Consider the following 27,654-nt stretch of genomic DNA (forward strand, 5'->3'; position numbering starts at 1 on the left):
TCACTCTGAGACAAGACCTTTCTGATTTTAGAGATATTGCGTAAATGCAAAAAAGCAGTCCTACATATTTGTTTAATATGCGCTTTGAATGACATATCCTGATCAAAAATGACTCCAAGATTTCTCACAGTATTACTAGAGGTCAGGGTAATGCCATCCAGAGTAAGGATCTGGTTAGACACCTTTTTTCTAAGATTTGTGGGGCCAAGTACAATAACTTCAGTTTTATCTGAGTTTAAAAGCAGGAAATTAGAGGTCATCCATGTCTTTATGTCTGTAAGACAATCCTGCAGTTTAGCTAATTGGTGTGTGTCCTCTGGCTTCATGGATAGATAAAGCTGGGTATCATCTGCGTAACAATGAAAATTTAAGCAATACCGTCTAATAATACTGCCTAAGGGAAGCATGTATAAAGTGAATAAAATTGGTCCTAGCACAGAACCTTGTGGAACTCCATAATTAACTTTAGTCTGTGAAGAAGATTCCCCATTTACATGAACAAATTGTAATCTATTAGACAAATATGATTCAAACCACCGCAGCGCAGTGCCTTTAATACCTATGGCATGCTCTAATCTCTGTAATAAAATTTTATGGTCAACAGTATCAAAAGCAGCACTGAGGTCCAACAGAACAAGCACAGAGACGAGTCCACTGTCCGAGGCCATAAGAAGATCATTTGTAACCTTCACTAATGCTGTTTCTGTACTATGATGAATTCTATTCAATAATAATTGAATTGAGTTAATTTAACGAGTCAGTTTTTGCATGTACGCACTCCTGTTTTGCCTGAAGTGACAATCGTCAACACTTGTCTTAACGACAATAATTTGACTGACCAGGCAGAAACTTTCTAAAACAACAAAGGTCCAAAAGATAAATCCAATCAACAACAATCAATTCAGTAAACTGTAATACAGTATGGAGCCAAATTGGTATTCCTTTCACTGCCATTAGACATGGGGGTTCCCGGGGAGATGTGATAGGATTGTTGTGTTTGCACTCGTGGAAAGCTGCTTTTTTTTGGGTTTATGGAGAAAAGGGAAAGTGATGGACACAGGGCAGGGGGTTGGGTTTGAACACTCTACCCAGTAATGTATGCATCCCTATTGTGGTGAATCAATGCACCATGCGATAATGGGTGGTAAGGAGGGGCACAAGATGGGGTGACTGGCGCCTCTGGCATTGGCAAGTCTCACGTCATAAGAAGCACACCCAAGACCGTTCTGCGTCAACATCACCCTGAGCGCAAGGTTCTTACAGTAATAGTTTTGTATTTTTGTAACTGAGTACAAGTACACAAGGACAAAGCGTGAAGACTCAACAATGTGGTGATGCAGACAGGAACTCTGAGATAGCTGCTCTTTCCTCTGTGGTCACAAGAGAGAAGACGTGCTGCATCGAAGGGTGATATCTCTGCAATATCTGAAGCCCTTTTTTCTAAAAATGAGGACAAACCTGGGTAAGTGCGTTTTTACCCTTTAGAAATTTCACTTAGAAATTCTTTTGCATACAAACTGCAGCATGCGCATTAAATGCATAGCTTATTTCAACAACTATAACTGCTGAAATCAAAACAACCAAGTTGCAAACTTGAAAAAAATTGCATATTTAATAATTATGCATGTCAGATGTTGCATTATGCCTGCAGTATGAATGAAAGTAACAACATGTGTGTGCTCAATTCACAACAAGCCCAGTCAGTGCAAACTAATCTGACATGGCAGATGAGAGAGGAGAGGGAACTCTCCCCTTGTAAAGAGGGCAAAGTTTGAGAACAAAACCAAACTATTGTTTTTGAATGAGGATGACAGAGAACAACAGGAGCGTCTGTACAAAGAAGCTGAAGTAAATGTGAGCAGCAGGAGGACTGAAGGACGGGCAAAGAAAGGAGAGATTACACTAAAGTACACACAAACTACATAAATAATCTCAAAACATTGCTATAAAATATGGAATACTCGTAAATCAGCCTAGCAAGGTGAAAATACTTTTACCCAGCATTTTTTAAATGATGTACACACATCTTTGCTTTATATTTGTTCGTATCTTTGATTTCTTGTAAATACTTGTTCCCTTCAAATCATATTGACTCTCTCTGATTTCAAACAGCTTCTGTATATTGCGGCAAAGTAAATTATTGTGTACTTTATACATTATCTGTGGCATTTTAAATTCCACTAAATCATAAATTTTGAGGGCATTACTGTCAATAAACAAAGCGTTAGTTGATTCCCTATAATCTGATCCATTAATAATTCTTATAGCTTTTTTTTGCATGAGAGTGTTAGTTTTGTATGTATTACCCCATATCTCTAGACAATAACTAATATCTGGAAGTAGTAATGAACAATAAAGTATGAATAGTGACTTTTTGTTAAGGACATCCTTTACTTTATAAAGTATAGCAATAGTTTTGACATTTTAGATTTTACATTGTTCATATGAGGTTTCCAACAAAGCTTGTCACTCCAAGAAACTTATTTTCATACACTCGTTCAATTTCAATATTATTAACCCTGATTGCAACCGGGTTTTTAATTTGTGGAGTGGCAAAAACAAACTTTGTTTTGTTCAAATTCAGAGATAACTTATTAATGTCAAACCAGTTTTTTAATATATTTAATTCATTTTCCGCTGTAGTCTGAAGCTGTTCTAGGTTTTTACCAGAACAGTAAAGAGTGGTGTCATCAGCAAATAAAACACACTTTAATAGTTTGGAAACATTACACATATCATTGATATATAATATGAATGAGTAATATTCTGATTAGTTACTTTTCTGATTGCTCAATCTTACGAGTAACCAAGTTAGATTACTCGTTACCTTATTAGTTACATTACTTATTAGTTGCAAGTTTTCTGCAGATTCTAATAAAGTAATTGCATAAAGCTGCTAATGAAGTAACTGCATAAAGCACCTGTATAAAGCAACTAAAAAAGTAACTAAAAAAGTAACTTGTCAAAGTTACTTTCCACAACACTGCCTCTCTGACTTTGTCTCCAAACCGTCCCACCTGAGCTGTCCCTCCGATATGTTCATTCCTAATCTTGTCCATTCTTGTCACTCCCAAAGAGAATCTCAACATCTTCAGCTCTGCCACCTCCAGCTCTGCCTCCTGCCTTTTTGTTAGTGCCACCGTCTCTAAACCATACAACATAGCTGGTCTCACTACTGTTTTGTAAACTTTCCCCTTTACTCTTGCTGATATTCTTCGGTCACAAATCACTCCTGCCACCTTTCTCCACCCACTCCACCCTGCTTGCACTCTCTTCTTCACCTCTTTACTACACTCTCCATTACTTTGAACAGTTGACCCCAAATATTTAAATTCATCTACTTTCACCACTTCTACTCCTTGTAACTGCACGATTCCACTGGGCTCCCTCCCATTCACACACATGTACTCAGTCTTGCTTCTACTGACTTTCATTCCCCTTCTCTCCAAAGCATATCTCCACCTCTCCAGACTAGATTCAACTTGCTCTCTACTCTCACTACAGATCACAATGTCATCTGCAAACATCATACTCCATGGGGACTCCTGTCTGATCTCATCCGTCAACCTGTCCATCACCACTGCAAACAAGAAAGGACTCAGAGCTGATCCTTGGTGTAATCCCACCTCCACCTTGAATGAGTCTGTCATTCCGACTGCGCATCTCACCGCTGTCACACTATTCTTGTACATGTCCTGCACTACCCTAACATATTTCTCTGCCACTCCAGACTTCCTCATACAATGCCACAACTCTTCTCTTGGCACCCTATCATAAGTTTTTTCTAAGTCCACAAACACACAGTGTAACTCTTTCTGGCCTTCTCTGTACTTCTCCAACAGTATTCTCAGAGCAAACATTGCATCTGTAGTGCTATTTCTCGGCATGAAACCATATTGCTGCTCACAGATCTTCACCTGTTTTCTAAGCCTAGCTTCTACTACTCTTTCCCATAACTTCATGCTGTGGCTGATCAGCTTTATGCCTCTGTAGTTACTGCAGCTCTGCACATCACCCTTGTTCTTGAAAATAGGAACCAGCACACTTCGTCTCCACTGCTCAGGCATCCTCTCACTTTCCAAGATTTTATTAAACAATCGGGTTAGAAACTCTACTGCCATCTCTCCTAGACATTTCCATGCCTCCACTGGAATGTCAACTGGACGAACTGCCTTTCCAGTCTTCATCCTTTTCATAGCAGCCCTCACTTCTTCCTTGCTAATCTCTTGTACTTCCTGATTTACTCTCACCACATCATCCAGCCTTTTCTCTCGCTCATTTTCTTTATTCATCAGCTTTTCAAAATATTTGCTCCACCTTCTCAGCACACACTCCTCACTTGTCAGCACATTATCATGTGCATCTTTTACCACCCTAACCTGCTGCACATCCTTCCAGCTCTGTCCCTTTGTCTGGCCAATCGGTACAAGTCCTTTTCTCCTTCCTTACTATTCAACTTCTTGTACAGCTCTCAATATACTCTTTCTCCTTATGCTTTCCTGGACCTCTTCATTCCACCACCAAATCTCCTTGTCTTCCTTCCACTGTCCAGATGTCATACCCAGTACTGTCCTAGCTGTCTCCCTCACCACATCTGCAGTACTTTTCCAGTTGTCCAAAACTGCTTCCCCTCCAACCAGTGCTTCTCTCACCTGCTCGCTAAATTTCCACACAACAGTCTTCCTCCTTCAGCTTCCACCATCTGATCCTTTGTTGAGCTCTCACTCTCTTCTTCTTCTTTACCTCTAAAGTCATCCTACAAACAACCATCCTATGCTGTCTAACGACACTCTCTCCTGCTACCACCTTACAGTCTGTGATTTCTTTTTAGCTTACATCTCCTATAAAGAATGTAGTCCACCTGTGTGCACCTTCCTCCACTCTTATATGTTACCCTGTGCTCCTCCCTTTTCTTAAAGTAGGTATTCACCACAGCCATTTCCATCCTTTTTGCAAAATCAACTACCATCTGTCCTTTCCCATTCCTATCCTTGATACCATATCTACCCATTACTTCCTCATCACCTCTGTTGCCTTCACCAACATGCCCGTTGAAGTCTGCTCCTATCACCACTCTTTCGTCCTTGGGCACACTCTCCACCACCTCATCTAACTCACTCCAGAAATCTTCTTTCTCCTTCATCTCATAACCTACCTGTGGGGCATATGCACTGATGATATTCATCATCACCCCTTCAATTTCCAACTTCACACTCATCACCCTGTCAGACAGTCGCTTAACTTCCAACACACTTTTAACATACTCTTCCTTTAAAATGACCCCAACACCATTTCTCTTCCTGTCCTCACCATGGTACAACAACTTGTACCCACTGCCGATGCTCCTTCTTTTACTTCCCTTCCACTTGGTCTCTTGCACACACAATATGTCTACCTTTCTCCTCTCCATCATATCGGCCAGCTCTCTCCCTTTACCAGTCATACTACCAACATTCAAAGTCCCCACTCTCATTTCCACCCTTCTACTTTTCTTCTTCTCCTGCTGTTTGTGGCAACGTTTTCCTCCTCTTCTTCGTCGTCTTCGCCCAGCAGTAGCCCAAATTCCACCGGCACCCTGTTGGGCAGTAGCACTGGTGGCGGACGTTGTTAACCCGGGCCGCGACCGATCCAGTATGGGAATTCGATTCTTAGTCTGCATAGTTGGGTTGGCTTGTTTTACGCCGGATGCCCTTCCTGACGCAACCCTCCTCATTTATCCGGGCTTGGGACCGGCACTCGGAATGTACTGGCTGCACACCCCATGTGGCTGAGTTTTTAAATCTATAAAAACACCAACAGTATATTCCTTATTATCCATTGCAGTAGAAATGCCTTCCACGAATTCCATCACTGCCATTGAAGTGGACCTTTTTGCTCTAAAGCCATACTGGTTATCACTTAAAAAAATTATGTTTATCAATATATTTATCAAGTCTATGGACAAATCATTTTTCTAAAATTTTTGAGAATTGTGGAAGTAATGAAATAGGTCTATAATTGGTCAATTTGTATATTTCCCCATTATTATAAATAGGGATAACTTTTGCTATTTTCATTTTTGAAGGAAAAATACTAGTTCAAAAGGACAAATTGCAAATGTATGTGAATGGTTGCACTATATACTCTATAATACTTTTACTAATAACGTCAAAATCGAAACAATCTGTAGACTTTTTAATTCTTAAATGTTTTCACAATGTCAAGTATTTCTCTATCATTTTCAGCATTAATAAACATGGAGGAAGAGTTTTTGATAATATGTTTATCTCTTTCATAATTAATTCTTGATTCGGGAATTTCTTTTGCAAGGTTATAACCAACATGTACAAAAAACTCACTAAATTCATTTACTATTTCTTTAATATTATCAATCTTAATATCTTTATCTGCTATAAAATACTCTGGAAGTGGAAGAAGTTTGCTTTCTTACACTGTAAAAATTCTTCTGTCTTCATGATATTTAGGTAGGATGTGATCCCTGCACCCTCCCACCAGGACATGATGTCACAGGACAGACAAAGTATTTGGGACAGAGGTTGGAAGTGGCTGCACTGGGTTCTCCTTGCATACCTTCTCCTGGTCTTACCATGCATGGGCTTCCTGCCTAACATTTGGTCCCAAGTCTTAACGCTGTCCTGGGGCTCGCACACACATCAGCACATTACAGAGCAGGCCATCCTTAGGGTTACCATGGAGACTCTGAGAAGCACAAAGGGACACAATCAAACCCGTGTAGAGGACATGGTAAGTGATGGTACATCATCACTTTTATCTTTTTCTGATTAAGAACCTGCTGAGTAATATAATTTAAAATAAATGTTTTTAATGTACATTCCTGGTTGAGATTGTTGGCTCACCTGAATTATAAGTAGAATTTAAAATCTGTTCAGAATGAAATATACCATAAATGAATATAAGTATCATCAGATTATTCAATACATTTTCTAAAGTAATGAGCAACCTAAAAGTGCTTTCATGTGGAGAAAAAATACAGGCATATGTTGACAAATTTTTGAAGGTTGTGCTGAATTTGCAGTAGATTTTGGGTTTCATTTACTTCATATATCACAAAATACACAGTATGGTACTGTATGGTAAATCCATCAGAAATAGGCAATTACCAAATACTGAGAGGCCATGCAAGAAAGAGACAAGTGAGGGAAGCTTGCAAGCCACCCGTGACAACTCCGATAGAGTTATAGGCTTCTGTGAATGTGACTGGAAAAGCTGGACACAGTGCAACTTTTATTTGTAATACAGCTTCATGGAGGTGACTGAAATTTCATGTCTTCCTTTTAAGAAAATTGTTGCGTGTTCCATTCCACCATGAAACGAAATCACATTACTAGAGATACAATATATAAAAATTGCACAGTCGAGCTGCTGCTCCTCCATGTCGAAAGTAGCCAGTTGAGGTGGGTCGGGCATCTTTTCTGGATGCTCCCTGGACGCCTCGCTGGAGAGGTGTTCCGGGCACGTCCCATCTCGGCTGGATTGGGAATGCCTTGGGGTTCCCCCGGAGGAGCTGGGGGACGTGTGTGTGGATCGGGAGGTCTGGGCGGCTTTGCTTGAGCTGCTGCCCCCGCAACCCAACTCCGGATAAAGCGGAATAAAATAGATGGATGGATGGATATATATATATATATATATATATATATATATATATATATATATATATATACACATACAGTGCATCCAGAAAGTACTCACAGTGCTTCACTTTGTCCACATTTTGTTATGTTACAGCCTCACTGTAGCCTTTTTCCAAAATGGATGAAATTAATTTTTTTCCTTACAATTCTGTAAACAATACCCCACTTTATCCCCTGTTTACAATGGGGTACTCAGGTCAAAGGAGTTTCAGTCTTTTGTTCATGGTAATGAGTCATTCACGTCATCAAGGGAGCCATCAGAAAGGCATCCATCCCATCATTAGAGGGACAGCTGTCCTGTCATTAGGTGTGCTAACTAGAGCACAATAGTTGCTAATTAGAGCTATTGTTTAGTCACTAGCCTATAGCAGTCTGCCTCTCAGTAGGAGGGGTCTGGTTAGGTTTAAAACTCCAGCTTTTGTTGGCTTCTGTTTTATTCTTTTCTACAAGAGTCAGACAGAAGTCAGACTTCCAGAGCAAGAACTTTAGCTGAGGAAGCTTCTGCGATTTGAAGCGAAACGTCCTCGCGTCAAGCAACCCAGACCAGTCGAAGATTCAAGCTTCTCTACTATAACAATGCCCCATAATAACAACGTGATTTTTTTGAAATTTTTACAAATGTATCAAAAATGAAAAAAAACAAAAAAAAAAAAAAACAAAACAAAACAAAAAATCATATGCGCATAAGTATTCACAGCATTTGCCATGAAGCTCAAAACTGAGCTCAGGTGCATCCTGTCTCCACTGACTCTGTAGACCTCCAAGGCAGGATTGTCTCGAGGCACAAATCTGGGGAAGGGTACAGAAACATTTCTGCTGCTTTGAAGGTCCAATTGAGCACAGTTGCCTCCATCATCCGTAAATGGAAGAAGTTTGGATCTGCCAGGACTCTTCCTAAACCTGGCTGCCCGTCTAAACTGAGCGATCAGGTGAGAGAGGAGAACCTTCTAGAAAGACAGCCATCTCTGCAGCAGTCCCCCACTCGGACCTGTGTGGTAGAGTAACCAGACGGAATCCAGTCCTTAGTAAAAGGCATATGGCAGCCCACCCGAAGTTTGCCAAAAGGCACCTGAAGGACTCTCAGACCATGAGAAGTAAAATTCTCTAGTCTGATGAGACAAAGACTGAACTCTTTGGCGTGAATGCCAGGCATCATGTTTGGAGGAAACCAGGCATCATCCCTACAGTGAAGCATTGTGGTGGCAGCATCATTCTGCGGGGATGTTTTTCAGTGGCAGGAACTGGAAGACTAGTCAGGATTGAAGGAAAGATGAATGCAGCAATGTACAGAGACATCCTGGATGAAAACTTGCTCCAGAGTGCCCTTGACCTCAGACTGAAGCGATGGTTCATCTTTCAGAAGGACAATGACCCTAAGCACACAGCCAAGATATCAAAGGAGTGGCTTCAGGACAACTCTGTGAATGTCCTTGAATGGCCCAGCCAGAGCCCAGACCTGAATCTGACTGAACATCTCTGGAGACATCTGAAAATGACTGTGCACTGACACTCCCCATCCAACCTGTTGGAGCTTGAGAGTTGCTGCAAAGAGAAATGGGCAAAAATGCACAAAGATAGGTGCACCAAGCTTGTGGCATCATAATCAAGAAGACGTGAGGCTGTAATTTCTGCCAAAGGTGCATCAACAAGGTATTGAGGGTGTGAATACTTAGGTACATGTGATTTGTTAATTTTTTTATTTTAATACATTTCCTAAAAAAAACTTTTCATGTTGTCATTTTGGGGTACTGCAAGTAGAATTTTGAGGAAAAAAAGAATTTACTCCATTTTGGAATAAGATAACATAACAAAACATAACAAAATATGGAAAAAGTGAAATGCTGTGAATACTTTCCGGATGAAGGGTAAATGAAATCAAGGACATATGTAAAGAAATCTGGCTGTGAAAATCGATGTACTACTGTAAATTCATGTGCAAATAACTGTGGCATGTGTGCATTTATGTCTGTATTTTTTTTTTATTTCAACACCATATGAATGCAACTTTTCCTTTTTTCTTTTTTTGCCTTTGTTGTTCATTAACTTTTAACATTTTATAAAATATTCTGATTGTACAAAATTGGTTCATTTGCATTAATTTCTGTAAAATATTTTCAATTCTGTCCTTAAAATTCAGAGGTGCCAATAATATTGACCAGTTTTTCTTACAATCAATGTCTATTTTATATAAGGTTTGATTTCTTTTTGAAGAATACATAATATGAAATAATGGAAAGAATGACTGACATTCTAGATCTCATTTTAAAATAAACTTTTCTATCATTTAAAAGTGTGAACTTCTCTGTGGCGAATTATTCCAACAATATTTGAGCAGGCATATATCTAAAGTCACTGAGTGCAAACCAGTCCTTATCCATTCAGGTCACCCGTTGCTTCTGGAGAGCTGTTGGAGAGGTTGTGAGGTCCAATGCAGCTGTGGATTTCATGAGCTCCACCAGGTCCAACCCCGTGTACCACTTTGACTCTGAGCATGTGGACAGTGCCATGAAGATGTTGAGGCAGTTATGGACTCAGACTCTGCTCTCAGTATGGGCCAAGGAATACCAAAGTGCCCGACACAGCCTGGGTCAGCTACTTCATTCCATGCAGGTACACAGCAACACAAGAAACTTGGAAATATGAAACTTGGAATATGAAAGGCAACAAAACTACACAGTATTAAATAAAATATAAATTATTGAGATCATTAGAAAATCAGGTAACTCAAAAGTTTTCCTAAGGGAATGGTAAATGCTACCTGATTTTCTAATGATCTCAACTGAGTTATCAGGCATTTTTTATTCAACATTTTCATTTAATATTTTATGAAAGCATGTGTTGATTTGAATATTCTTTTTCATCATGCCAATGGAAAATTCTGATATAAATATATCGTATGTAGTTTTAGTCATATACAAGTTAATAATATCAGGTCAAAGTTTTGTAATACGAGTTGGAGGTAAAGGGTCTGCTGTACCTTGGGAAAGAGATGTGGTGTACTGAGTGCCACTCCTGTTTTGGTATATAACTCTTTTGGAGCTTGTTGCTGTTACACTCCAAAAATGTGTCATCGGGTTAGTTTGTATAACTTAAATTGAAGAATATATTCAGAATGAAAAAAGTAGTTTACATGTTCACATTTTAATAAGTTGCTAACTTACAAAATGTTTGGTACAAAAAATGGACAGGTTGACAGTAGGTTTTAATTTATAGTGTTTGATCATAAACCTGAGATTGTAACAATCTCAGGTTATGATCTCTTTTAGGGGAGGTGATGGTCTAGTGGTTAAGGCGTTGGGTTTGAGACCAGAAGATCCTCGGTTCAAATCCCAGCCTGACTAGAAAATCACTAAGGGCCCTTCAGCAAAGTCCCCTATTGCTCCCGGTGTGTAGTGAGCGCCTTGCATGGCAGCACCCTCACATCGGGGTGAATGTGAGGCATTATTTGTAAAGCGCTTTGAGCATCTGATGCAGATGGAAAAGAGGTATATAAATGCAACCCATTCCATTTATGTTAAAACATGTTACAATTTTCTGACAAATTGTAACTTAAGTGAAATAAGTAAAAATTTTAAATAAAAAGTATACACAAAATTAATTTACATGGACATTTCTGAGAAAATGGAGGTGAAATAAAGACATAGAATAATTTACAAGAAATAATTTGACTACCTAGTAGCACCAACACCTTTTAATTAAGTTGGTTACTTATCCATGTAGAGGAATTAGTAAATCAAGTCCACAGAACCCCTTAGCTAAATACTTGAGTTAGACTAACTGTAAATGTCTCCTGGCATTTACTCCGTCTGAGTAGGAATTGTTAAATGAAAAAAAAAAAAAAAATCCATGCAAATATTTAATTTTTTTATGGTCAGCACTATGTTCTGGAGTGTATGTAATTTAGACCAGTGCTTCAATGCTAGTCTTACATGGAAATGTAAAAGGTACAATTAACATTCCTCCACTGACGTGGTCTGATGTTGCAGTGGTGGATCTTTTTTTTTAAATTCCCCTCAGAATGTCACTAAAATGATTTGCAGGAACATCATAAAATGAGTTGTGATGGCTTCTCAAAACTTTGTTAAAACAGGACTTCTACAGCCACAGTAACTGGGTGGAAATGGGCCAGGACTCCGTTTACCTCCACCTGCTGCATCCGGACGAGCCTGCAATCCCTGTAGCTCAAAGTAATTCACTCCCACACACCTGTCACACATCCCAAATGGATCCCACTGTTATTCATTGCATGCTCTACAATTATTTGATAGAGGAAAATTTCTGTGCTCACAACCAGTGTCGCCAAAGTTACTTTATTAGTTACTTTTTACAGTTAATTTATTCGCAGCCGCAGACAACTTGCCAGCAGCTGCTGAATGTAACTAATAAAGTAACTACTAATCTAACTTGGTTATTTTTAAGACTGAGCACTCAGAAAAGTAACGATTAGTTACTTTGCTGATTACTCAGTCTTAAGAGTAACCAAATTAGATTACTATTTATCTTATTAGTTACATTACTTATTAGTTACAAGTTGTCAGCAGCTCCTAATAAAGTAACTGCATAAAGCTATGAATGAAATAACTGTATAAAATACACTCAACAAAAATATAAACGCAACACTTTTGGTTTTGCTCCCATTTTGTATGAGATTAACTCAAAGATCTAAAACTTTTTCCACATACACAATATCACCATTTCCCTCAAATATTGTTCACAAACCAGTCTAAATCTGTGATAGTGAGCACTTCTCCTTTGCTGAGATAATCCATCCCACCTCACAGGTGTGTCATATCAAGATGCTGATTAGACACCATGATTAGTGCACAGGTGTGCCTTAGACTGCCCACAATAAAAGGCCACTCTGAAAGGTGCAGTTTTGTTTTATTGGGGGGGGGGGATACCAGTCAGTATCTGGTGTGACCACCATTTGCCTCATGCAGTGCAACACATCTCCTTCACATAGAGTTGATCAGGTTGTCAGTTGTGGCCTGTGGAATGTTGGTCCACTCCTCTTCAATGGCTGTGCGTAGTTGCTGGATATTGGCAGGAACTGGTACACGCTGTCGTATACACCGGTCCAGAGCATCCCAAACATGCTCAATGGGTGACATGTCCGGTGAGTATGCCGGCCATGCAAGAACTGGGACATTTTCAGCTTCCAAGAATTGTGTACAGATCCTTGCAACATGGGGCTCTGCATTATCCTGCTGCAACATGAGGTGATGTTCTTGGATGTATGGCACAACAGTGGGCCTCAGGATCTCGACACGGTATCTCTGTGCATTCAAAATGCCATCAATAAAATGCACCTGTGTTCTTCGTCCATAACAGACGCCTGCCCATACCATAACCCCACCGCCACCATGGGCCACTCGATCCACAACATTGACATCAGAAAACCGCTCACCCACATGACGCCACACACGCTGTCTGCCATCTGCCCTGGACAGTGTGAACCGGGATTCATCCGTGAAGAGAACACCTCTCCAACATGCCAAACGCCAGCGAATGTGAGCATTTGCCCACTCAAGTCGGTTACGACGATGAACTGGAGTCAGGTCGAGACCCCGATGAGGATGACGAGCATGCAGATGAGCTTCCCTGAGACGGTTTCTGCCAGTCTGTGCAGAAATTCTTTGGTTATGCAAACCGATTGTTTCAGCAGCTGTCTGAGTGGCTGGTCTCAGACGATCTTGGAGGTGAACATGCTGGATGTGGAGGTCCTGGGCTGGTGTGGTTACACGTGGTCTGCGGTTGTGAGGCTGGTTGGATGTACTGCCAAATTCTCTGAAATGCCTTTGGAGACGGCTTATGGTAGAGAAATGAACATTCAATACACGAGCAACAGCTCTGGTTGACATTCCTGCTGTCAGCATGCCAATTGCACGCTCCCTCAAATCTTGCGACATCTGTGGCATTGTGCTGTGTGATAAAACTGCACCTTTCAGAGTGGCCTTTTATTGTGGGCAGTCTAAGGCACACCTGTGCACTAATCATGGTGTCTAATCAGCATCTTGATATGGCACACCTGTGAGGTGGGATGGATTATCTCAGCAAAGGAGAAGTGCTCACGATCACAGATTTAGACTGGTTTGTGAACAATATTTGAGGGAAATGGTGATATTGTGTATGTGGAAAAAGTTTTAGATCTTTGAGTTCATCTCATACAAAATGGGAGCAAAACCAAAAGTGTTGTGTTTATATTTTTGTTGAGTGTAAGTAAAAAGTAACTTTTCACAGCAACTGTGACAACACTGCTCGCTACGGAGTATTTATGTAACTACAGTTCTAAATAAATTTAGGAAGCAGTCTGGCACTGAAAACCTCATCAGAAGATTATAATATTTTGAGCCTTAGTATTTGATAAATCCAAACTCCTGCTGGTCAAGGACGGAGAAGAACAATCAGTTTGGCTGATATTAGTGTTGAAGAGCAGCTCAGCTGTATATACGAGTACCTTTTTTAATGACATTTGAATTTTCTAAAGATCTATTCTTTTTAAATACATAATCCTTTTAACTGTTTCAACAAATGGAAAAGTAGTAAAAACAAATACCACACATCACTTCAAAATATTATTAATGCAAACATTGGCTAATCCTCCAACATTTACTGAAATAGTTCAACAATTTATCTGCCATTGAAACAACTGTACTACTACATTTTCAATTATTTTATTTCTATAGCACCATATCACAACAAAATTGCCACAAGGCACTTCAACATCTAACCTTATCAAACCCTTGAGCATATACATAGGTGACAGTGGTAAGGATAAACTCCCTGTGGTGCTGCTTTGAGGAAGAAACATCAAGCAGACCAGACTCAGATGGGTGGCCCACTGTTTAGGGCATTCCAGCAAAATAGAAATTGTTACAACAAAACAAAATCCAAATGCAGAAAAGAGAACATAAAAGACAAAACAAACAAGAGTCCAAAACAGATCAAATTCCAAAAACGTCCCAGAGTTTGAAAGTCAGTTTGAAGCACAGCACTATTGCACCGTCCATCAGGATGGCTGCCCCTGGAACGTAGTTTGGTGTCCAGTGGTCCAGTACATGTTGACAGATCATTGACCCAGGTCCAGAGAGGAAAAGAGCAGAATCAGTCAGCCAGAGCTAACAGCACCTAAAGCATTAATTCCCAGGAGTAAACCAACAGAGAAGCAGAGAGGGTACTAATGTGGTCACCAGCAGTTTGCCCTTTCCTTCACTAACAGACCAAGAATTTAATGTTACATAATATGATGTATTATCCAGCTAAACTAATGTGTTTTATGTTCTTTGTACAGGATGCCAAGGAGCTGGTATTTTAATTCAAAGACTTCAACAGATGTGCAGATTCAGCAAATTGTGTACAACCTTTCTCCAGTGGTGTCCAACATATTCCAGAAAGAGTTAAGAGGGTGCAAGTTTTCTTTGCAGCCACTGACTCCAGCAGGTGATTTCACTGATGAACTCATCCCATCTGCTCAAAGTGATGTTAATCACTGAAATCACCTGCTGGAGTCAGTGGCTGCAAAGAAAACCTGCACCCTCTCAACCTTTTCTGGAATACTTTGGACACCACTGCTTTACACCAACACACAAGTACTGTTAGAAGTAGGGTGTTCTCGAGTTTGAACCCTCAAAGCTTCATCATCATTTTTCTGTTTTACAAGACAGAGGTTTGACAGTGTCCCTAGGCCAGATTCTGTTCTTGATGTCTGTGAATGAATTTCCATACCAGGATAAAGATGGTACTTGAAGGAGCCAGGTTTTTACAAGCACATGTTGATGATCGACTGCTGACCATGATTTTATCTTTTTTTTTTCTGAGCTAAATTCCATCACAAACACTCCTGCATCCTCCAAAAGAAGGGTTGGATCTTGTAGTTCTTTGTGGCTGGCTACAATTAGGTCAATGCCATCTGTGAAGATTGCAGATCTGGTGACCACTAATGGAAGCAGCAGGGCCAAATTCTTCTACAGGAGAGCCTCTTGTAAAATTTGTTCAAGGATGACAATAACCCTGGAGACAGATCCTTGTCTGATGCCAAACATTTTGTTTCGAAGACTCACAGCATTGCTTGTGTTTGTGTTAAAGGACAAACATTCACTAGGTCTTCATCAAAGTTGGAATGTCAAAGTACAAACTAGCTTGACACCTATGAAATCTGTTGAATAATAATATGTTGGTTAGATGATGTATATATATATATATATATATATATATATATATATATATATATATATATATATATATATATATATATATATATATATATAAAATTTATTTTCATTTATATAGCGCCAAATCACAACAGAGTTGCATCAAGGCACTTCACACAAATAAGGTCTAACCTTACTAACCCCCAGAGCAACAATGATAAGGAAAAACTCCCTCTGAGGAAGAAACCTCAAGCAGACCAGACTCAAAGGGGTGACCCTCTGCTTGGGCCATGCTACAGACATAAATTACAGAACAATTCACAGATACAGGAAATGCTGTTGGTGCACAGGACAGGACGGTCGCCAGCACAAATACAACTCCCATCTCTGGATGGAGCTACACCTTAAACAGAGAGAGAAAAAACAGAATCAGGCATCAGAAAGACAAGAAATACTGTATAATTTGTCAGCATTAATCAACAAGAAACATAGAAGAAATACTAAGGTAATCGCCGGCCACTAGCTCTGAGCTTCACTAAAAGATCCAGAATTTAGGTAAAGTTGAGGCCGTGGCACGCTCAGTTTACTAATAAAATGAATTAAAAGACTAAAAAGCGTAAAACAAAACTATACCAGTTTGCTAGCCATATGAAAGGGAAGATAAGTGTGTCTTAACTCTGGACTTGAAAGTCTCCACAGAATTTTACTGATGCAGGGAGATCATTCCACAGAACAGGGGCACGATAAGAGAAAGCTCTATGACCCGCAGACATCTTATTCACCCTAGGGACACAAAGTAGTCCTGCACCATGAGAACTTATTTGAATCATATTTATCTAATAGATTACAATTTGTTCATGTAAATGGGGAGTCTTCTTCACAGACTAAGGTTAATTATGGAGTTCCACAAGGCTCTGTGCTAGGACCAATTTTATTCACTTTATACATGCTTCCCTTAGGCAGTATTATTAGAAAGCATTGCTTAAATTTTCATTGTTACACAGATAATACCCAGCTTTATCTAGCCATGAAGCCAGAGGACACACACCAATTAGTTAAACTGCAGGAATGTCTTACAGACATAAAGACATGGATGACCTCTAATTTCCTGCTTTTAAATTCAGATAAAACTGAAGTTATTGTACTTGGCCCCACAAATCTTAGAAACATGGTGTCTAACCAGATCCCTACTCTGGATGGCATTACCCTGACCTCCAGTAATACTGTGAGAAATCTTGGAGTCATTTTTGATCAGGATATGTCCTTCAATGTGCATATTAAGCAAATATGTAGGACTGCTGTTTTGCATTTGCGCAATATCTCTAAAATTAGAAAGGTCTTGTCTCAGAGTGATGTTGAAAAACTAATTCATGCATTTATTTCCTCTAGGCTGGACTATTGTAATTCATTATTATCAGGTTGTCCTAAAAGTTCCCTGAAAAGCCTTCAGTTAATTCAAAATGCTGCAGCTAGAGTACTGACGGGGACTAGAAGGAGAGAGCATATTTCACCCATATTGGCCTCTCTTCATTGGCTTCCTGTTAATTCTATAATAGAATTTAAAATTCTTCTTCTTACTTATAAGGTTTTGAATAATCAGGTCCCATCTTATCTTAGGGACCTCATAGTACCATATCACCCCAATAGAGCGCTTTGCTCTCAGACTGCAGGCTTACTTGTAGTTCCTAGGGTTTTTAAGAGTAGAATGGGAGGCAGAGCCTTCAGCTTTCAGGCTCCTCTCCTGTGGAACCAGCTCCCAATTCAGATCAGGGAGACAGACACCCTCTCTACTTTTAAGATTAGGCTTAAAACTTTCCTTTTTGCTAAAGCTTATAGTTAGGGCTAGATCAGGTGACCCTGAACCATCCCTTAGTTATGCTACTATAGACTTAGACTGCTGGGGGGTTCCCATGATGCACTGAGTGTTTCTTTCTCTTTTTGCTCTGTATGCACCACTCTGCATTTAATCATTAGTGATTGATCTCTGCTCTCTTCCACAGCATGTCTTTTTCCTGATTCTCTCCCCTCAGCCCCAACCAGTCCCAGCAGATGACTGCCCCTCCCTGAGCCTGGTTCTGCTGGAGGTTTCTTCCTGTTAAAAGGGAATTTTTCCTTCCCACTGTCGCCAAGTGCTTGCTCACAGGGGGTCGTTTTGACCATTGAGGTTTTTCTGTAATTATTGTATGGCTTTTGCCTTACAATATAAAGCGCCTTGGGGCAACTGTTTGTTGTGATTTGGTGCTATATAAATAAAATTGATTTGATTTGATTTATTAGGTCAACTAGGTAGGGAGGTGCCAGTCCATGAACAGGAAGCCAGTGAAGGGATGCCAAAATGGGTGTAATGTGGTCAAACTTTCTGCTTTGTGTCAAAAGTCTGGTTGCAGCATTTTGAACCAATTGGAGACCCCTAATGCTAGACTGTGGTAAACCAGAAAATAGAACATTACAGTCATCCAATCTAGAAGAGATAAACGCATAGATCAGGGTATCAGCATCAGCCATAGACAGGATGGGATGAATCTTCGCTATATTTTGCAGGTGGAAGAAAGCAGTCATCGTAATTGTTGGGGAAAGTGTAATGCACAGACCCACAACAGGGGGCGCAAATGAACGGTCAATAGATAGTCCAATAAATACAATTTATTGTGGCAAATGTGCACAACAGGTCGAATATTGCTTTTAGACAGTTAATTACAAAATACAACAGGTGACGTGTGGGCAGGCCCGAGGGTAGGAGACACCTATCCAGAGAAGAGCCGGGGCCCACAAGGTTCCGCCGGCAACGAAGACCTGCAGTACACTGAAGCCGCCAAGTCCCGAGTCCCCAGGTGGCCTCTACTTCAACTGTCAGATCTGGTACTGCTGGCAGGAACAAAAACAGGTTAATGGTGGGTGTGTGGACACCCAGTAAGCAGTCAGCAACTCACAATGTTTATCCACTTGGAGGGAACACCTCCACCTCCAACTCTGGAACTAGTTAACGGCAGAGCCTGAACTACTACTTATCGTAAGTGGAATGAGGAATGAAGATCGTCACTCCCACCACCGTCCACAAACCCAGCTCCAGCTGCAAGTAGAGTTCCAGGTACTCCTGCAAAAAGTTCAGAACAAACAAGTATGTGCGTTCGGCACAGAAACAACGGCTGAGAGAATTACCTGAGTGGTAAACTGATATCTCGGCAGAGATGTGGTGTCTCCTCCAGGCTTTTATTGTGGTGATGATGGTGATTGCTGACAGCTGTCAGTCGTGGCTCCTGGGTAGTGACTGCGCCCTCTGGTGCCTGAAACCCGACTACAGGCAGGGCGCCCTCTGGCGTAGGCCAGCAGTACCTCCTCTTCGGTCTTTGTCTGCAGTTCAAAACTCAGGTTTTTGTTGAGACATCATTAATGTATTTATTTAATTAGGGTGAATCGAGGCCATGCGCTACAACATGATTCAACAAATGAGCTTCTTCCAGCCACACAAGGTGGGGGTAATCCAGGAAGAACAAAAATACAAAGACAACGCGCTCAGAGTGAGAGGAATCCGTGACGAGGGATAAAAATGGAAAAGGTGAATTCAAACAGTTATATGAGTGCAAAAAACAAAATCTGGTACTTACTACTGAGGAGAATCACAGGGGAACACAGGAGAAGTTTCACACGCAATTTAAATGACATTCAGACGATATCCCAATGGCCAAGCACCCGATGACATACAATGGCCAAGCCCCCGAAAGACTTAAATCTGACTTATCTGACTTAAATATCTGACTTAAATCACAAACAGCTTAATCATTTGCAGGTGTATTGATTGCGCTGGCAGAAAACATGTATTGACTAAAAGAGAACACCAGCGGGCAGCAGATACCAGGACATATGCAAGTAGCTGAAGATAAGAAAAAGCACATTATCTGACATATTCAACCCGATGATAACAGAACAAGAAGACATGAAGGCAGATGCAGAAATAATAACTGACAAAATAAAAGGTATGATGACAAGATGTGATACAAGATACAAAGCTGGAACTAGATGTGATAACATAACATAAAAAGATAAGAGCAGAAGACTCCAAGGCACAGACATGCCCGATAGGGACAGGAACTGAGGAGCGATATCACAAATAGTACATCGAGAGCTGACCTTGGGGAAACATAGGAACCACATACAAAGACAACAGTGGACAAAAACTGGGTCATGAGAGGCGATACGAGGCCGGGAAGAATCGACCGGTGCCGCACATGGCGAGAGAGGGAGAAACAAGAGAGGAAAAGAGAACAATACTGAGGAGACAGGAGATTAACGGACAGACAGTGGAGGACACAGGAGACTAGGAGGACAACACCGCACGTACGACCGATCACAACCACACATGCATGCACAGAGACAAGATGCATAAGAGAGCAGGATGCCAGAGAGACACGCCTACCTGAAACAGCTGTGAGGGACCACAGACACCTACACGAATGGGACCAACAAGACAGAGACATACATGGGACTCAGTCACGAACACGCAGGAAGACAGTCAAACGATCGCACATATGCACACAGAGAGACAGGAGCCGACACGACCGAACACCGGTGTGTGTGTGTGTGTGTGTGTGGGGGGCCCACTTGCACAACCACATGCAGGCACACATGCCGAGAGAGCAGAGATGGGTACATCGGCTGTACACACCCGCACTTGGACATACAGCGGGAGGCAGACGGACAGAGAAGCAGAAAACCCCCCAAAACAGACGGGCCACAATACCTCATATAATTTATTTTCACCCTTGAAAAAAGTCAGCTACCTATTTTATAAACATTACCCAATCAATACACTAATGTGTGTCTGTGTGTGAGTGTATCTATACACACACACACACACACACACACACACACACACACACACACACACACACACACACACACACACACACACACACACACACACACACACACACACACACACACACACACACACACACACACACACACACACACACACTTTAAATTAACTGTATTTTAACGTTTGCCTGATATGAAACTGGAAAAACACATGCACCATCTGTATACCTGAAACTGCCAAAATCTTGATATGGCACTCCTTTCATCAAGATTCATGGAGTATTTGGGGGGGTGTTGGGGGGACCTTAGATGCATAATCGCAGCTTGTGCCTTTAATTGGTTGGGTTGATAATGATAAACTTCTATAAATTTCTGATTCCAGATGATGTTCCTACCTGCATGGACTGCTTTAGCACCACCTGCAGAAGCAACCTCCTGCCAGAACTGTCAAGCACCAAAAGAGACTTTCAACTTCTCACAACTGGCTACTTTAGCACTTATCCCCCAAAACCACAGGGTATGTCATCATTAAACAGATCACAATTGTTTTGAAAAACCTAAAGAATTCAAATAGTCACTCCAAATGTTTTCATGGCTTCATTTTTTTAAGTGACAAATGTGCACTCTGACCTGCTTTGAAAATACAAACTATGTTTTTTAGGTAAATGTAGTCATGGGGGTATCCTGGATAGCAGTCGCCATACAGAAGCCAAAGGGGGCATCAACAAAGACAGTACCTCACCTCTCTTCTCTCCTCACCATTACCTCCACATGGAAGCTGCCAATCTGGCAGCTGAAGCCACACTGGCAGTTCTAAGAGACCTAAGAGATACTGTGGGCCACACAATCTTCCTCAAGTAGGTTTCATCAATAACATACCATTCATCTTTTCCCTTGAAGAAGAATGCCGACTAATATAATACACAGAGGAAGGCCTTTACGATTTTCTCAATGGCAACTAGTTCTTAATAACAGGCATCAGATAGCTGATACACGGTGTTTACATCACCAAAAATTTCTGGCTGATAACCTCATGACCCTCCCCCCAGATGTTTCTCAAACTCAAAAGCACAGCTCCCAGAGGTACAAATATTACTCTTGATATGACATTTTTCAACAGCTTTAATACTTTCACCACTTACAGATACATTTCTGATGGGCGACTTGAGGAAATAATTATAAGCTTGGATCTTAAGCCCCTTTCACACCGGGCCAACATAGAATTGCATAATACGGCATACCGACTACGCCAAGCTTATGCAGCCCTATGTGGCAATACGCTGAGGGATGCAAAGGGGTCCGTGAAATGGATGCAAAAAATTAAATGTTTAATTTTTTCGCGGACATTCAGTGTAGAGCACTGGAGGCAGTGCTCTAAACAACTCTACGCAACACTACGCTACTGCCAGTGGTGGGCACAGATAACCAAAAAATTAACTTTGATAACAGATAATCAGATAACTGAAAAGTTGTCTTTGATAAAGATAAACCGATAAACCACCCAAAAATGTATCGGAAGTTAGAGATAACCAATAAATTCCAGTGTTGTCTCTGGTACATTTGCAACTACTAACAAGCTGGATTTGAGTTTTAACACCACGATCGCTTTTGGAAGCAATATAAGACTCAAACAATGAGTCAGCATTTCTATGTTTGAACATGCTGCTCCCTGCTGGAAGCTACATGGCTACAGCACTAAAGCACCCTGAGAGCAGTCACAAAACCAGCTCTCTACCAATCACAATGCTCCGGTCAGGTGGAGGTCTTGAAAAATAAAGTCATCCTGACTTATGTTTTTTGTGTGAATACTGATATAATAACTCCATTAATGTCAATTCTGTCATTTGTACAAAGTTAGAATAACTCCATTAATGTCAATTCTGTCATTTGTACAAAGTTAAAATATAACATATATCTTTTAATGTTGAATAATGCACTAATTCTGAGGTTTTGTAACACACACAGACAGATCGCAAAGAATTCTGGGTAAAATGTGCCTCTGCTAAACACTGATTGGTTCAATCATTCATTATGTAAACCAACACATTAATGTGACGTGTGTCGTGTGTTGGTGTTTACAGATAATTGAGATAAATGTGCTTTTGTAAAATATTCCATTTTTTATTTGTAAAAACAGGCATTTTTACCTAGCCCTGGAAGTGTCATCGCAAAATGTTTTACATGTGGAGAGAATGTGCGCACATTTTATGATGTTGTAAAATGTGCACTCAATATTGACACATAAATGTTGGCTTTACACTGTGCGAGAGAATTTTTTGGACCGAGTTTCAGGTTAATCGCGCGTCCTGCATCGTGTAGTATACATGGAGTAACAAGCTGCGTTTAACATCTGACGACCACCTCCTGATCGCCGATCGTATGGTTGAATGAAAATCTAACCTGTTTGATATTATTCTGGTTGGCCGTCGTGAGGGTATCCTGCTGCTGCAGAGCTACAAGTGTCCAGCCGCTCGCACTGTGCCTGTGCAAACACCGCAAAGCTGTCTTGTAATGTTTGTTGTTGTTGTTGTTGTTGTTGTTTTGTTTTTAAACTTAAGTTGTAAAAAAAAAAAAATACTGCCATGAACACCGATAATCCGTCTACTACATTTAAGATGCGTGGAATTTAACAAACGCAAATACAATAATGTCTATAAACCCAGAGAATACATTTACGAGAGTTTTAGGCACTAGAGTTTAATGCTGCTGTCCGTGGAGCCTGAACAGCGTGTCTGAAATACATTTGTCCTGTCGTGAACACCCTGTCCTACCCATAATGCACTGCTGGGCTCAGCATGTACTCACAAAACCTTAAAAATTAGCACATTATTTTAAAACTAAAACATATATCAGATATTTTCACTTCATAAAACTTCAGACATGACAGTAATTTTAAATAACTTGTCCAAAATTAGTTTGGTTAAATTTGAACCATAAGTTAAAAATGTATGCCTCTGGATGACTTGGGTGATATTGCCAACATATCAGTATGGTGTTAAAGGAATTTTTTTTTTTTTGTGACTGCCTGCAGAGGTAGAGTGGTTTTTCCTGGAAGTATCTCTCTACTGTTTGCAAATGGTATAACTATATACATGTTAGGAAACTTTTAATAGGTAGGTCTCAACTGATTTTAAATTTTAAAAGTGTTTGCTGTTGTTCAGCTGGGTTTACTGCGTTATCGGTCTAAAAGTTATCGGAGGACAATTCATCGGAAGATAATTAGTCCGATAATGGTTTTTAAAGTTATCTAAAAAGATAATCCGATAACGAAAAAATTATCTTCGATAATTATCTGTTATTGGATTATCGGAAGTGTGCCCACCACTGGCTACTGCATGCAAGTCTACAGAACACTACACTACTGTACACCATGTATATGCAGTTGTACCCTACGCCAGTCTGGCAAAAAATCCTGTTACGTTTTTTTTTTTGTCAGCCCATACCTGCATTGCTAGATTTTATTCATCCCACTGAACTTTGCTGGCAATAAAGCTTCAAAACCATGAAAGAAGAAGAGGCCAAGCTTCCCCCTGCACAGAACATTTTTTTCATGACGCAGCCATTCCAGCGTACTTGATAGGCAGAACAGTGCAACTCTGTGCAGGCCCGGTGTGAAAGGAGCTTTAGACTTGATCTAGGACAATCATAAACAAGATGATGACAACCTTTCAAATATGAGTGAGGACATGCATGTCTTCATTTCTTTAATTTCCATCAGCAGGCTCTTTACTGTGAAGCAGGTCCCTGCATTGGTATTTGTCATGGACACCACTGGTAGCATGTTTGAGGAGATCACAGCCGCTCGTCTCCGGGCTCTGTCCATCATCCAGAGCAGAGCCAGCAGTCCTAGGACTGGACCCTTCCTACTGGTGCCTTTCCATGACCCAGGTGAGCCTTTTAATATATTTTGACAGCAGAGCTGACACAATACAAAATATTTTCATATTCAAGTTTTTAAAAATTATTATACATTTTCCATTCATGGGTACAATTTCACTCACATTATTCTCAGTTGGATGGAACTCAGTCAGTCCTATTATATTATATGATCAAATTATGCTTCATAACTTTTTAAAACTTAAAATATGTAACATGCTTTTGTTCTAGTACTGATAGTTCCCTAAAGCTGACATTATTTGTAGGTGTGGGACCAGTGTATGAGACAGATGACCCAAATGAATTCATGCACCACATGGAGAATCTGCTGGCTCTGGGTGGAGGAGATGAACCAGAGATGTGTCTCTCTGCTATTCAAGTAAAATAATAACAATATAATAATATTAATAATAATAATAATAATACTTACTTACTTACTAATACTAAACAATTAAATGCCTGAAGAACAATGTGTTTTTAAGTGCCAGCACCAGAACATGCAGTTATGTGGCAGCTTATGCATAACTGAGCACATGATGCATTGCTGCAAGTGGCTGATTGATTTTCGTTTTGCACTTACTGTTATTAATGCACGCAAAAATTCCCATTTACATACTGCTGTCTGTGTCATGTACCATGCCCTGTCATGCACTCAGTTATTCCAAATAAGTGACCTGCAAAACGTTCTGTAATGCAATGCGCAAAAATTTGGAAAGCTCAAGCAATTTAGCAGTTGTTATATGAGATCTTATTACATCAGCCCCAAATTGCTTATTTACTTTAATCTAAAAGTGCTCCATCATGCAGGAGATTTGTACATGTACACTAGCATTTAGCATGTATGTTTAACAACTGTCTGTATGCTTTCAGTTAGCACTCACTCACAGCCCACCGCTGTCGGACATCTTTGTATTCACTGATGCTTCCCCAAAAGACGCACACTTGTTCGATGCAGTGAAGGCCCTTGCACTTGAAAAACAGAGCAAGGTCAGTTTCATTTTAATGCAGAATTACTTTACTGTATGTTGAAAATCATTTTGGCATTGGCTACTTTTATTTTTAAAGTGGATAATGAACCAACTTTGAATATTAGATTCAAAGATGAAGCGAGACAAAGGAACACCTCCGTTTCGGAGTGTTAGAGGACAAGTTGGGACATGCCTATCTCGGCTTTCAGTGCTTACCAGTCGAGTGAGTATAAGAGAAATTGTGGAAAGCTGGGCATGTCCCAACTTGTCCTCTAACACTCCGAAACGGAGCTGTTCTTTTGTCTCGCTTCATCAGCGAATCGGTCGTGACGCGCGAAGCCTCCGCGTGGCTTTCCATGACTAAATCTCTTGTTAAAAGAGTGAAATCTGCCGGAAAATGGCTGATGTCCAGCTCTTGTGATAACCAGAGAAATTGCACACGACGGTCCCGGCTCCACACAGCGATCCGCTTAGAAATGATGTGGTGGTTTCTGCATCTCAATGGCGGCTCGGAGCGCGGGCGCCGGGCGCCATTGTGGGCCATCCTTAAAGCTGTAGTAACACTCCTTATTCTTTGTAAAAGTAAGTCCCTTCGGCTGCTCCCTTGTTTGCACTCGGGGTCGCCACAGCAAATCCACGGTGGATCTGCATGTTGATTTGGCACAGGTTTTACACCGGATGCCCTTCCTGACGCAACTCCACATTACATGGAGAAATGTGGCAGGGGTGGGATTTGAACCCAGAACCTTCTGAACTGAAACCAAGCGCATTAACCACTTGGCCACCACCCCTGCTCTTGGCCACCACCCCTGCTTTGAAGCCCGTAAAATTTTCACCGAAAGCCAGATAAATTTTTCGAATGGTTTCCAGCTGCCTGTCTCTAACAGTTTCTGAAAAAATTCCGATGGGAAAAAAAGCCCAAATCATTCCGCCATTTCCTCGCAATGAAACAACGACGAGAGGGGTGGACCAGTGCTCACTCAAAGCCTGCCCACAGGCGAATGACGCAACTGACAGGCATGGAAAAACTCATGCATGTGCACGAAGGTTCAAGCTTGGCTGACGTAAAAACATATGAATCAAATCCATATAGTTTTTGAAAAAAATAAAAAGGTCCAATACTTTTCTAACAGACCTCGTATATGTGCACACTGATTTACCACATGTACTGTAATCCATTTTGTTGGGAGTCTGCTGTTTTCTCCTGTTTTCTGTTTATTCACCTTTGTAATGCCTTGTAACTGTGAGAGTGACCCAAGCAGTGGGTCACCCCTTTGAGTGTGGTCTGCTTGAGGTTTCTTCCTTAGTGTCATCAGAGAGAGTTTTTTCTTAGGGCCCTGTCCCACTGGCGTTTAGGAGGATTTGCGCATGAAATGAGGAGACAAAAGCTGAGCGTCTGCAACAAAGGTGGGCAGAAATGACAAATGTCCCAGGGTGGATCAGCGAATACATGAGGAAGAAAAGCGGATATAACAGGGAACAGAAGCGAAGGCGACCGCGGAGGCGCCCCCATGAGGGGCACAGTGACCGTGATGCACTCGCTTCATCCGTTCCCACTCTGTCTGCATGCGTGACATACCATTTGCGACTGTGATGTGGCTGTGCTGGGCACGCGTCATATCTGTTTTGCACCCTGTCCCGGTCCGCTGCCAAGCCGCGCCAACCTGTCAGTTGCGGATATCAATGGATGACAGGGGATATGCGGCGCGTTGGTTGTGTATGTCCTGCGTATGTCTTCAGTATGTGTTCAGGCAGTGATGCGGATCTCATCCGCAGCAGGATTTTTGAGCCGCTCAAAAATCCTGCCTGCGGACATGCGTGCCTCTGCGGATGATCACGGACATGTTCGGATGGCGGCCGACTCATACAGGAATGTTACACAGTTATTGCGGTTGTTTGGCGGATGTGGGCCACTTTTGTGCGCATTCCATCCGCAAATCCTCCTAAACGCCAGTGGGACAGGGCCCTTACCAGTGTCGCAGGTGTGCTTGCTTTCGGGGTTGGTAAGGTTAGACCTTACTTGTGTGAAGCACCTTGAGGCAGCTTTGTTATGATTTGGCACTATATAAATTAAGTAAATTGAATTGGAGTCTGGTCTTCATTTCTTCTTCTTCTCACATCAAAACTAGTTGTAGATTGGATAAAGCAGGCTAACATTAAGCTCCTGAAATGGTCTTCCCAAAGCCCCAACCT

The 27,654-nt window shown here is 41.0% G+C and overlaps 1 protein-coding gene across 1 annotated transcript in view; it reads left to right on the top strand.

Annotated features, from left to right (window-relative positions):
- Positions 1–1,155: 1,155 nt before the first annotated feature.
- The window catches only part of vwa7 (von Willebrand factor A domain containing 7), a 100,568-nt gene continuing 74,069 nt past the window's right edge, over positions 1,156–27,654 (top strand). The window contains exons 1-9 of the mRNA XM_034167954.1: positions 1,156–1,462; positions 6,465–6,744; positions 10,035–10,262; positions 11,743–11,839; positions 21,000–21,134; positions 21,279–21,474; positions 24,339–24,505; positions 24,760–24,872; positions 25,364–25,480. Coding sequence (XP_034023845.1) covers positions 6,499–6,744; positions 10,035–10,262; positions 11,743–11,839; positions 21,000–21,134; positions 21,279–21,474; positions 24,339–24,505; positions 24,760–24,872; positions 25,364–25,480 — 1,299 coding nt within the window. The 5' untranslated portion in view covers positions 1,156–1,462; positions 6,465–6,498. The remainder of the gene's footprint in view (positions 1,463–6,464; positions 6,745–10,034; positions 10,263–11,742; positions 11,840–20,999; positions 21,135–21,278; positions 21,475–24,338; positions 24,506–24,759; positions 24,873–25,363; positions 25,481–27,654) is intronic.

This window comes from Thalassophryne amazonica, chromosome 4 (assembly GCF_902500255.1).
Source record: "Thalassophryne amazonica chromosome 4, fThaAma1.1, whole genome shotgun sequence".
In the NCBI taxonomy this organism is placed as follows: Eukaryota; Metazoa; Chordata; class Actinopteri; order Batrachoidiformes; family Batrachoididae; genus Thalassophryne; species Thalassophryne amazonica.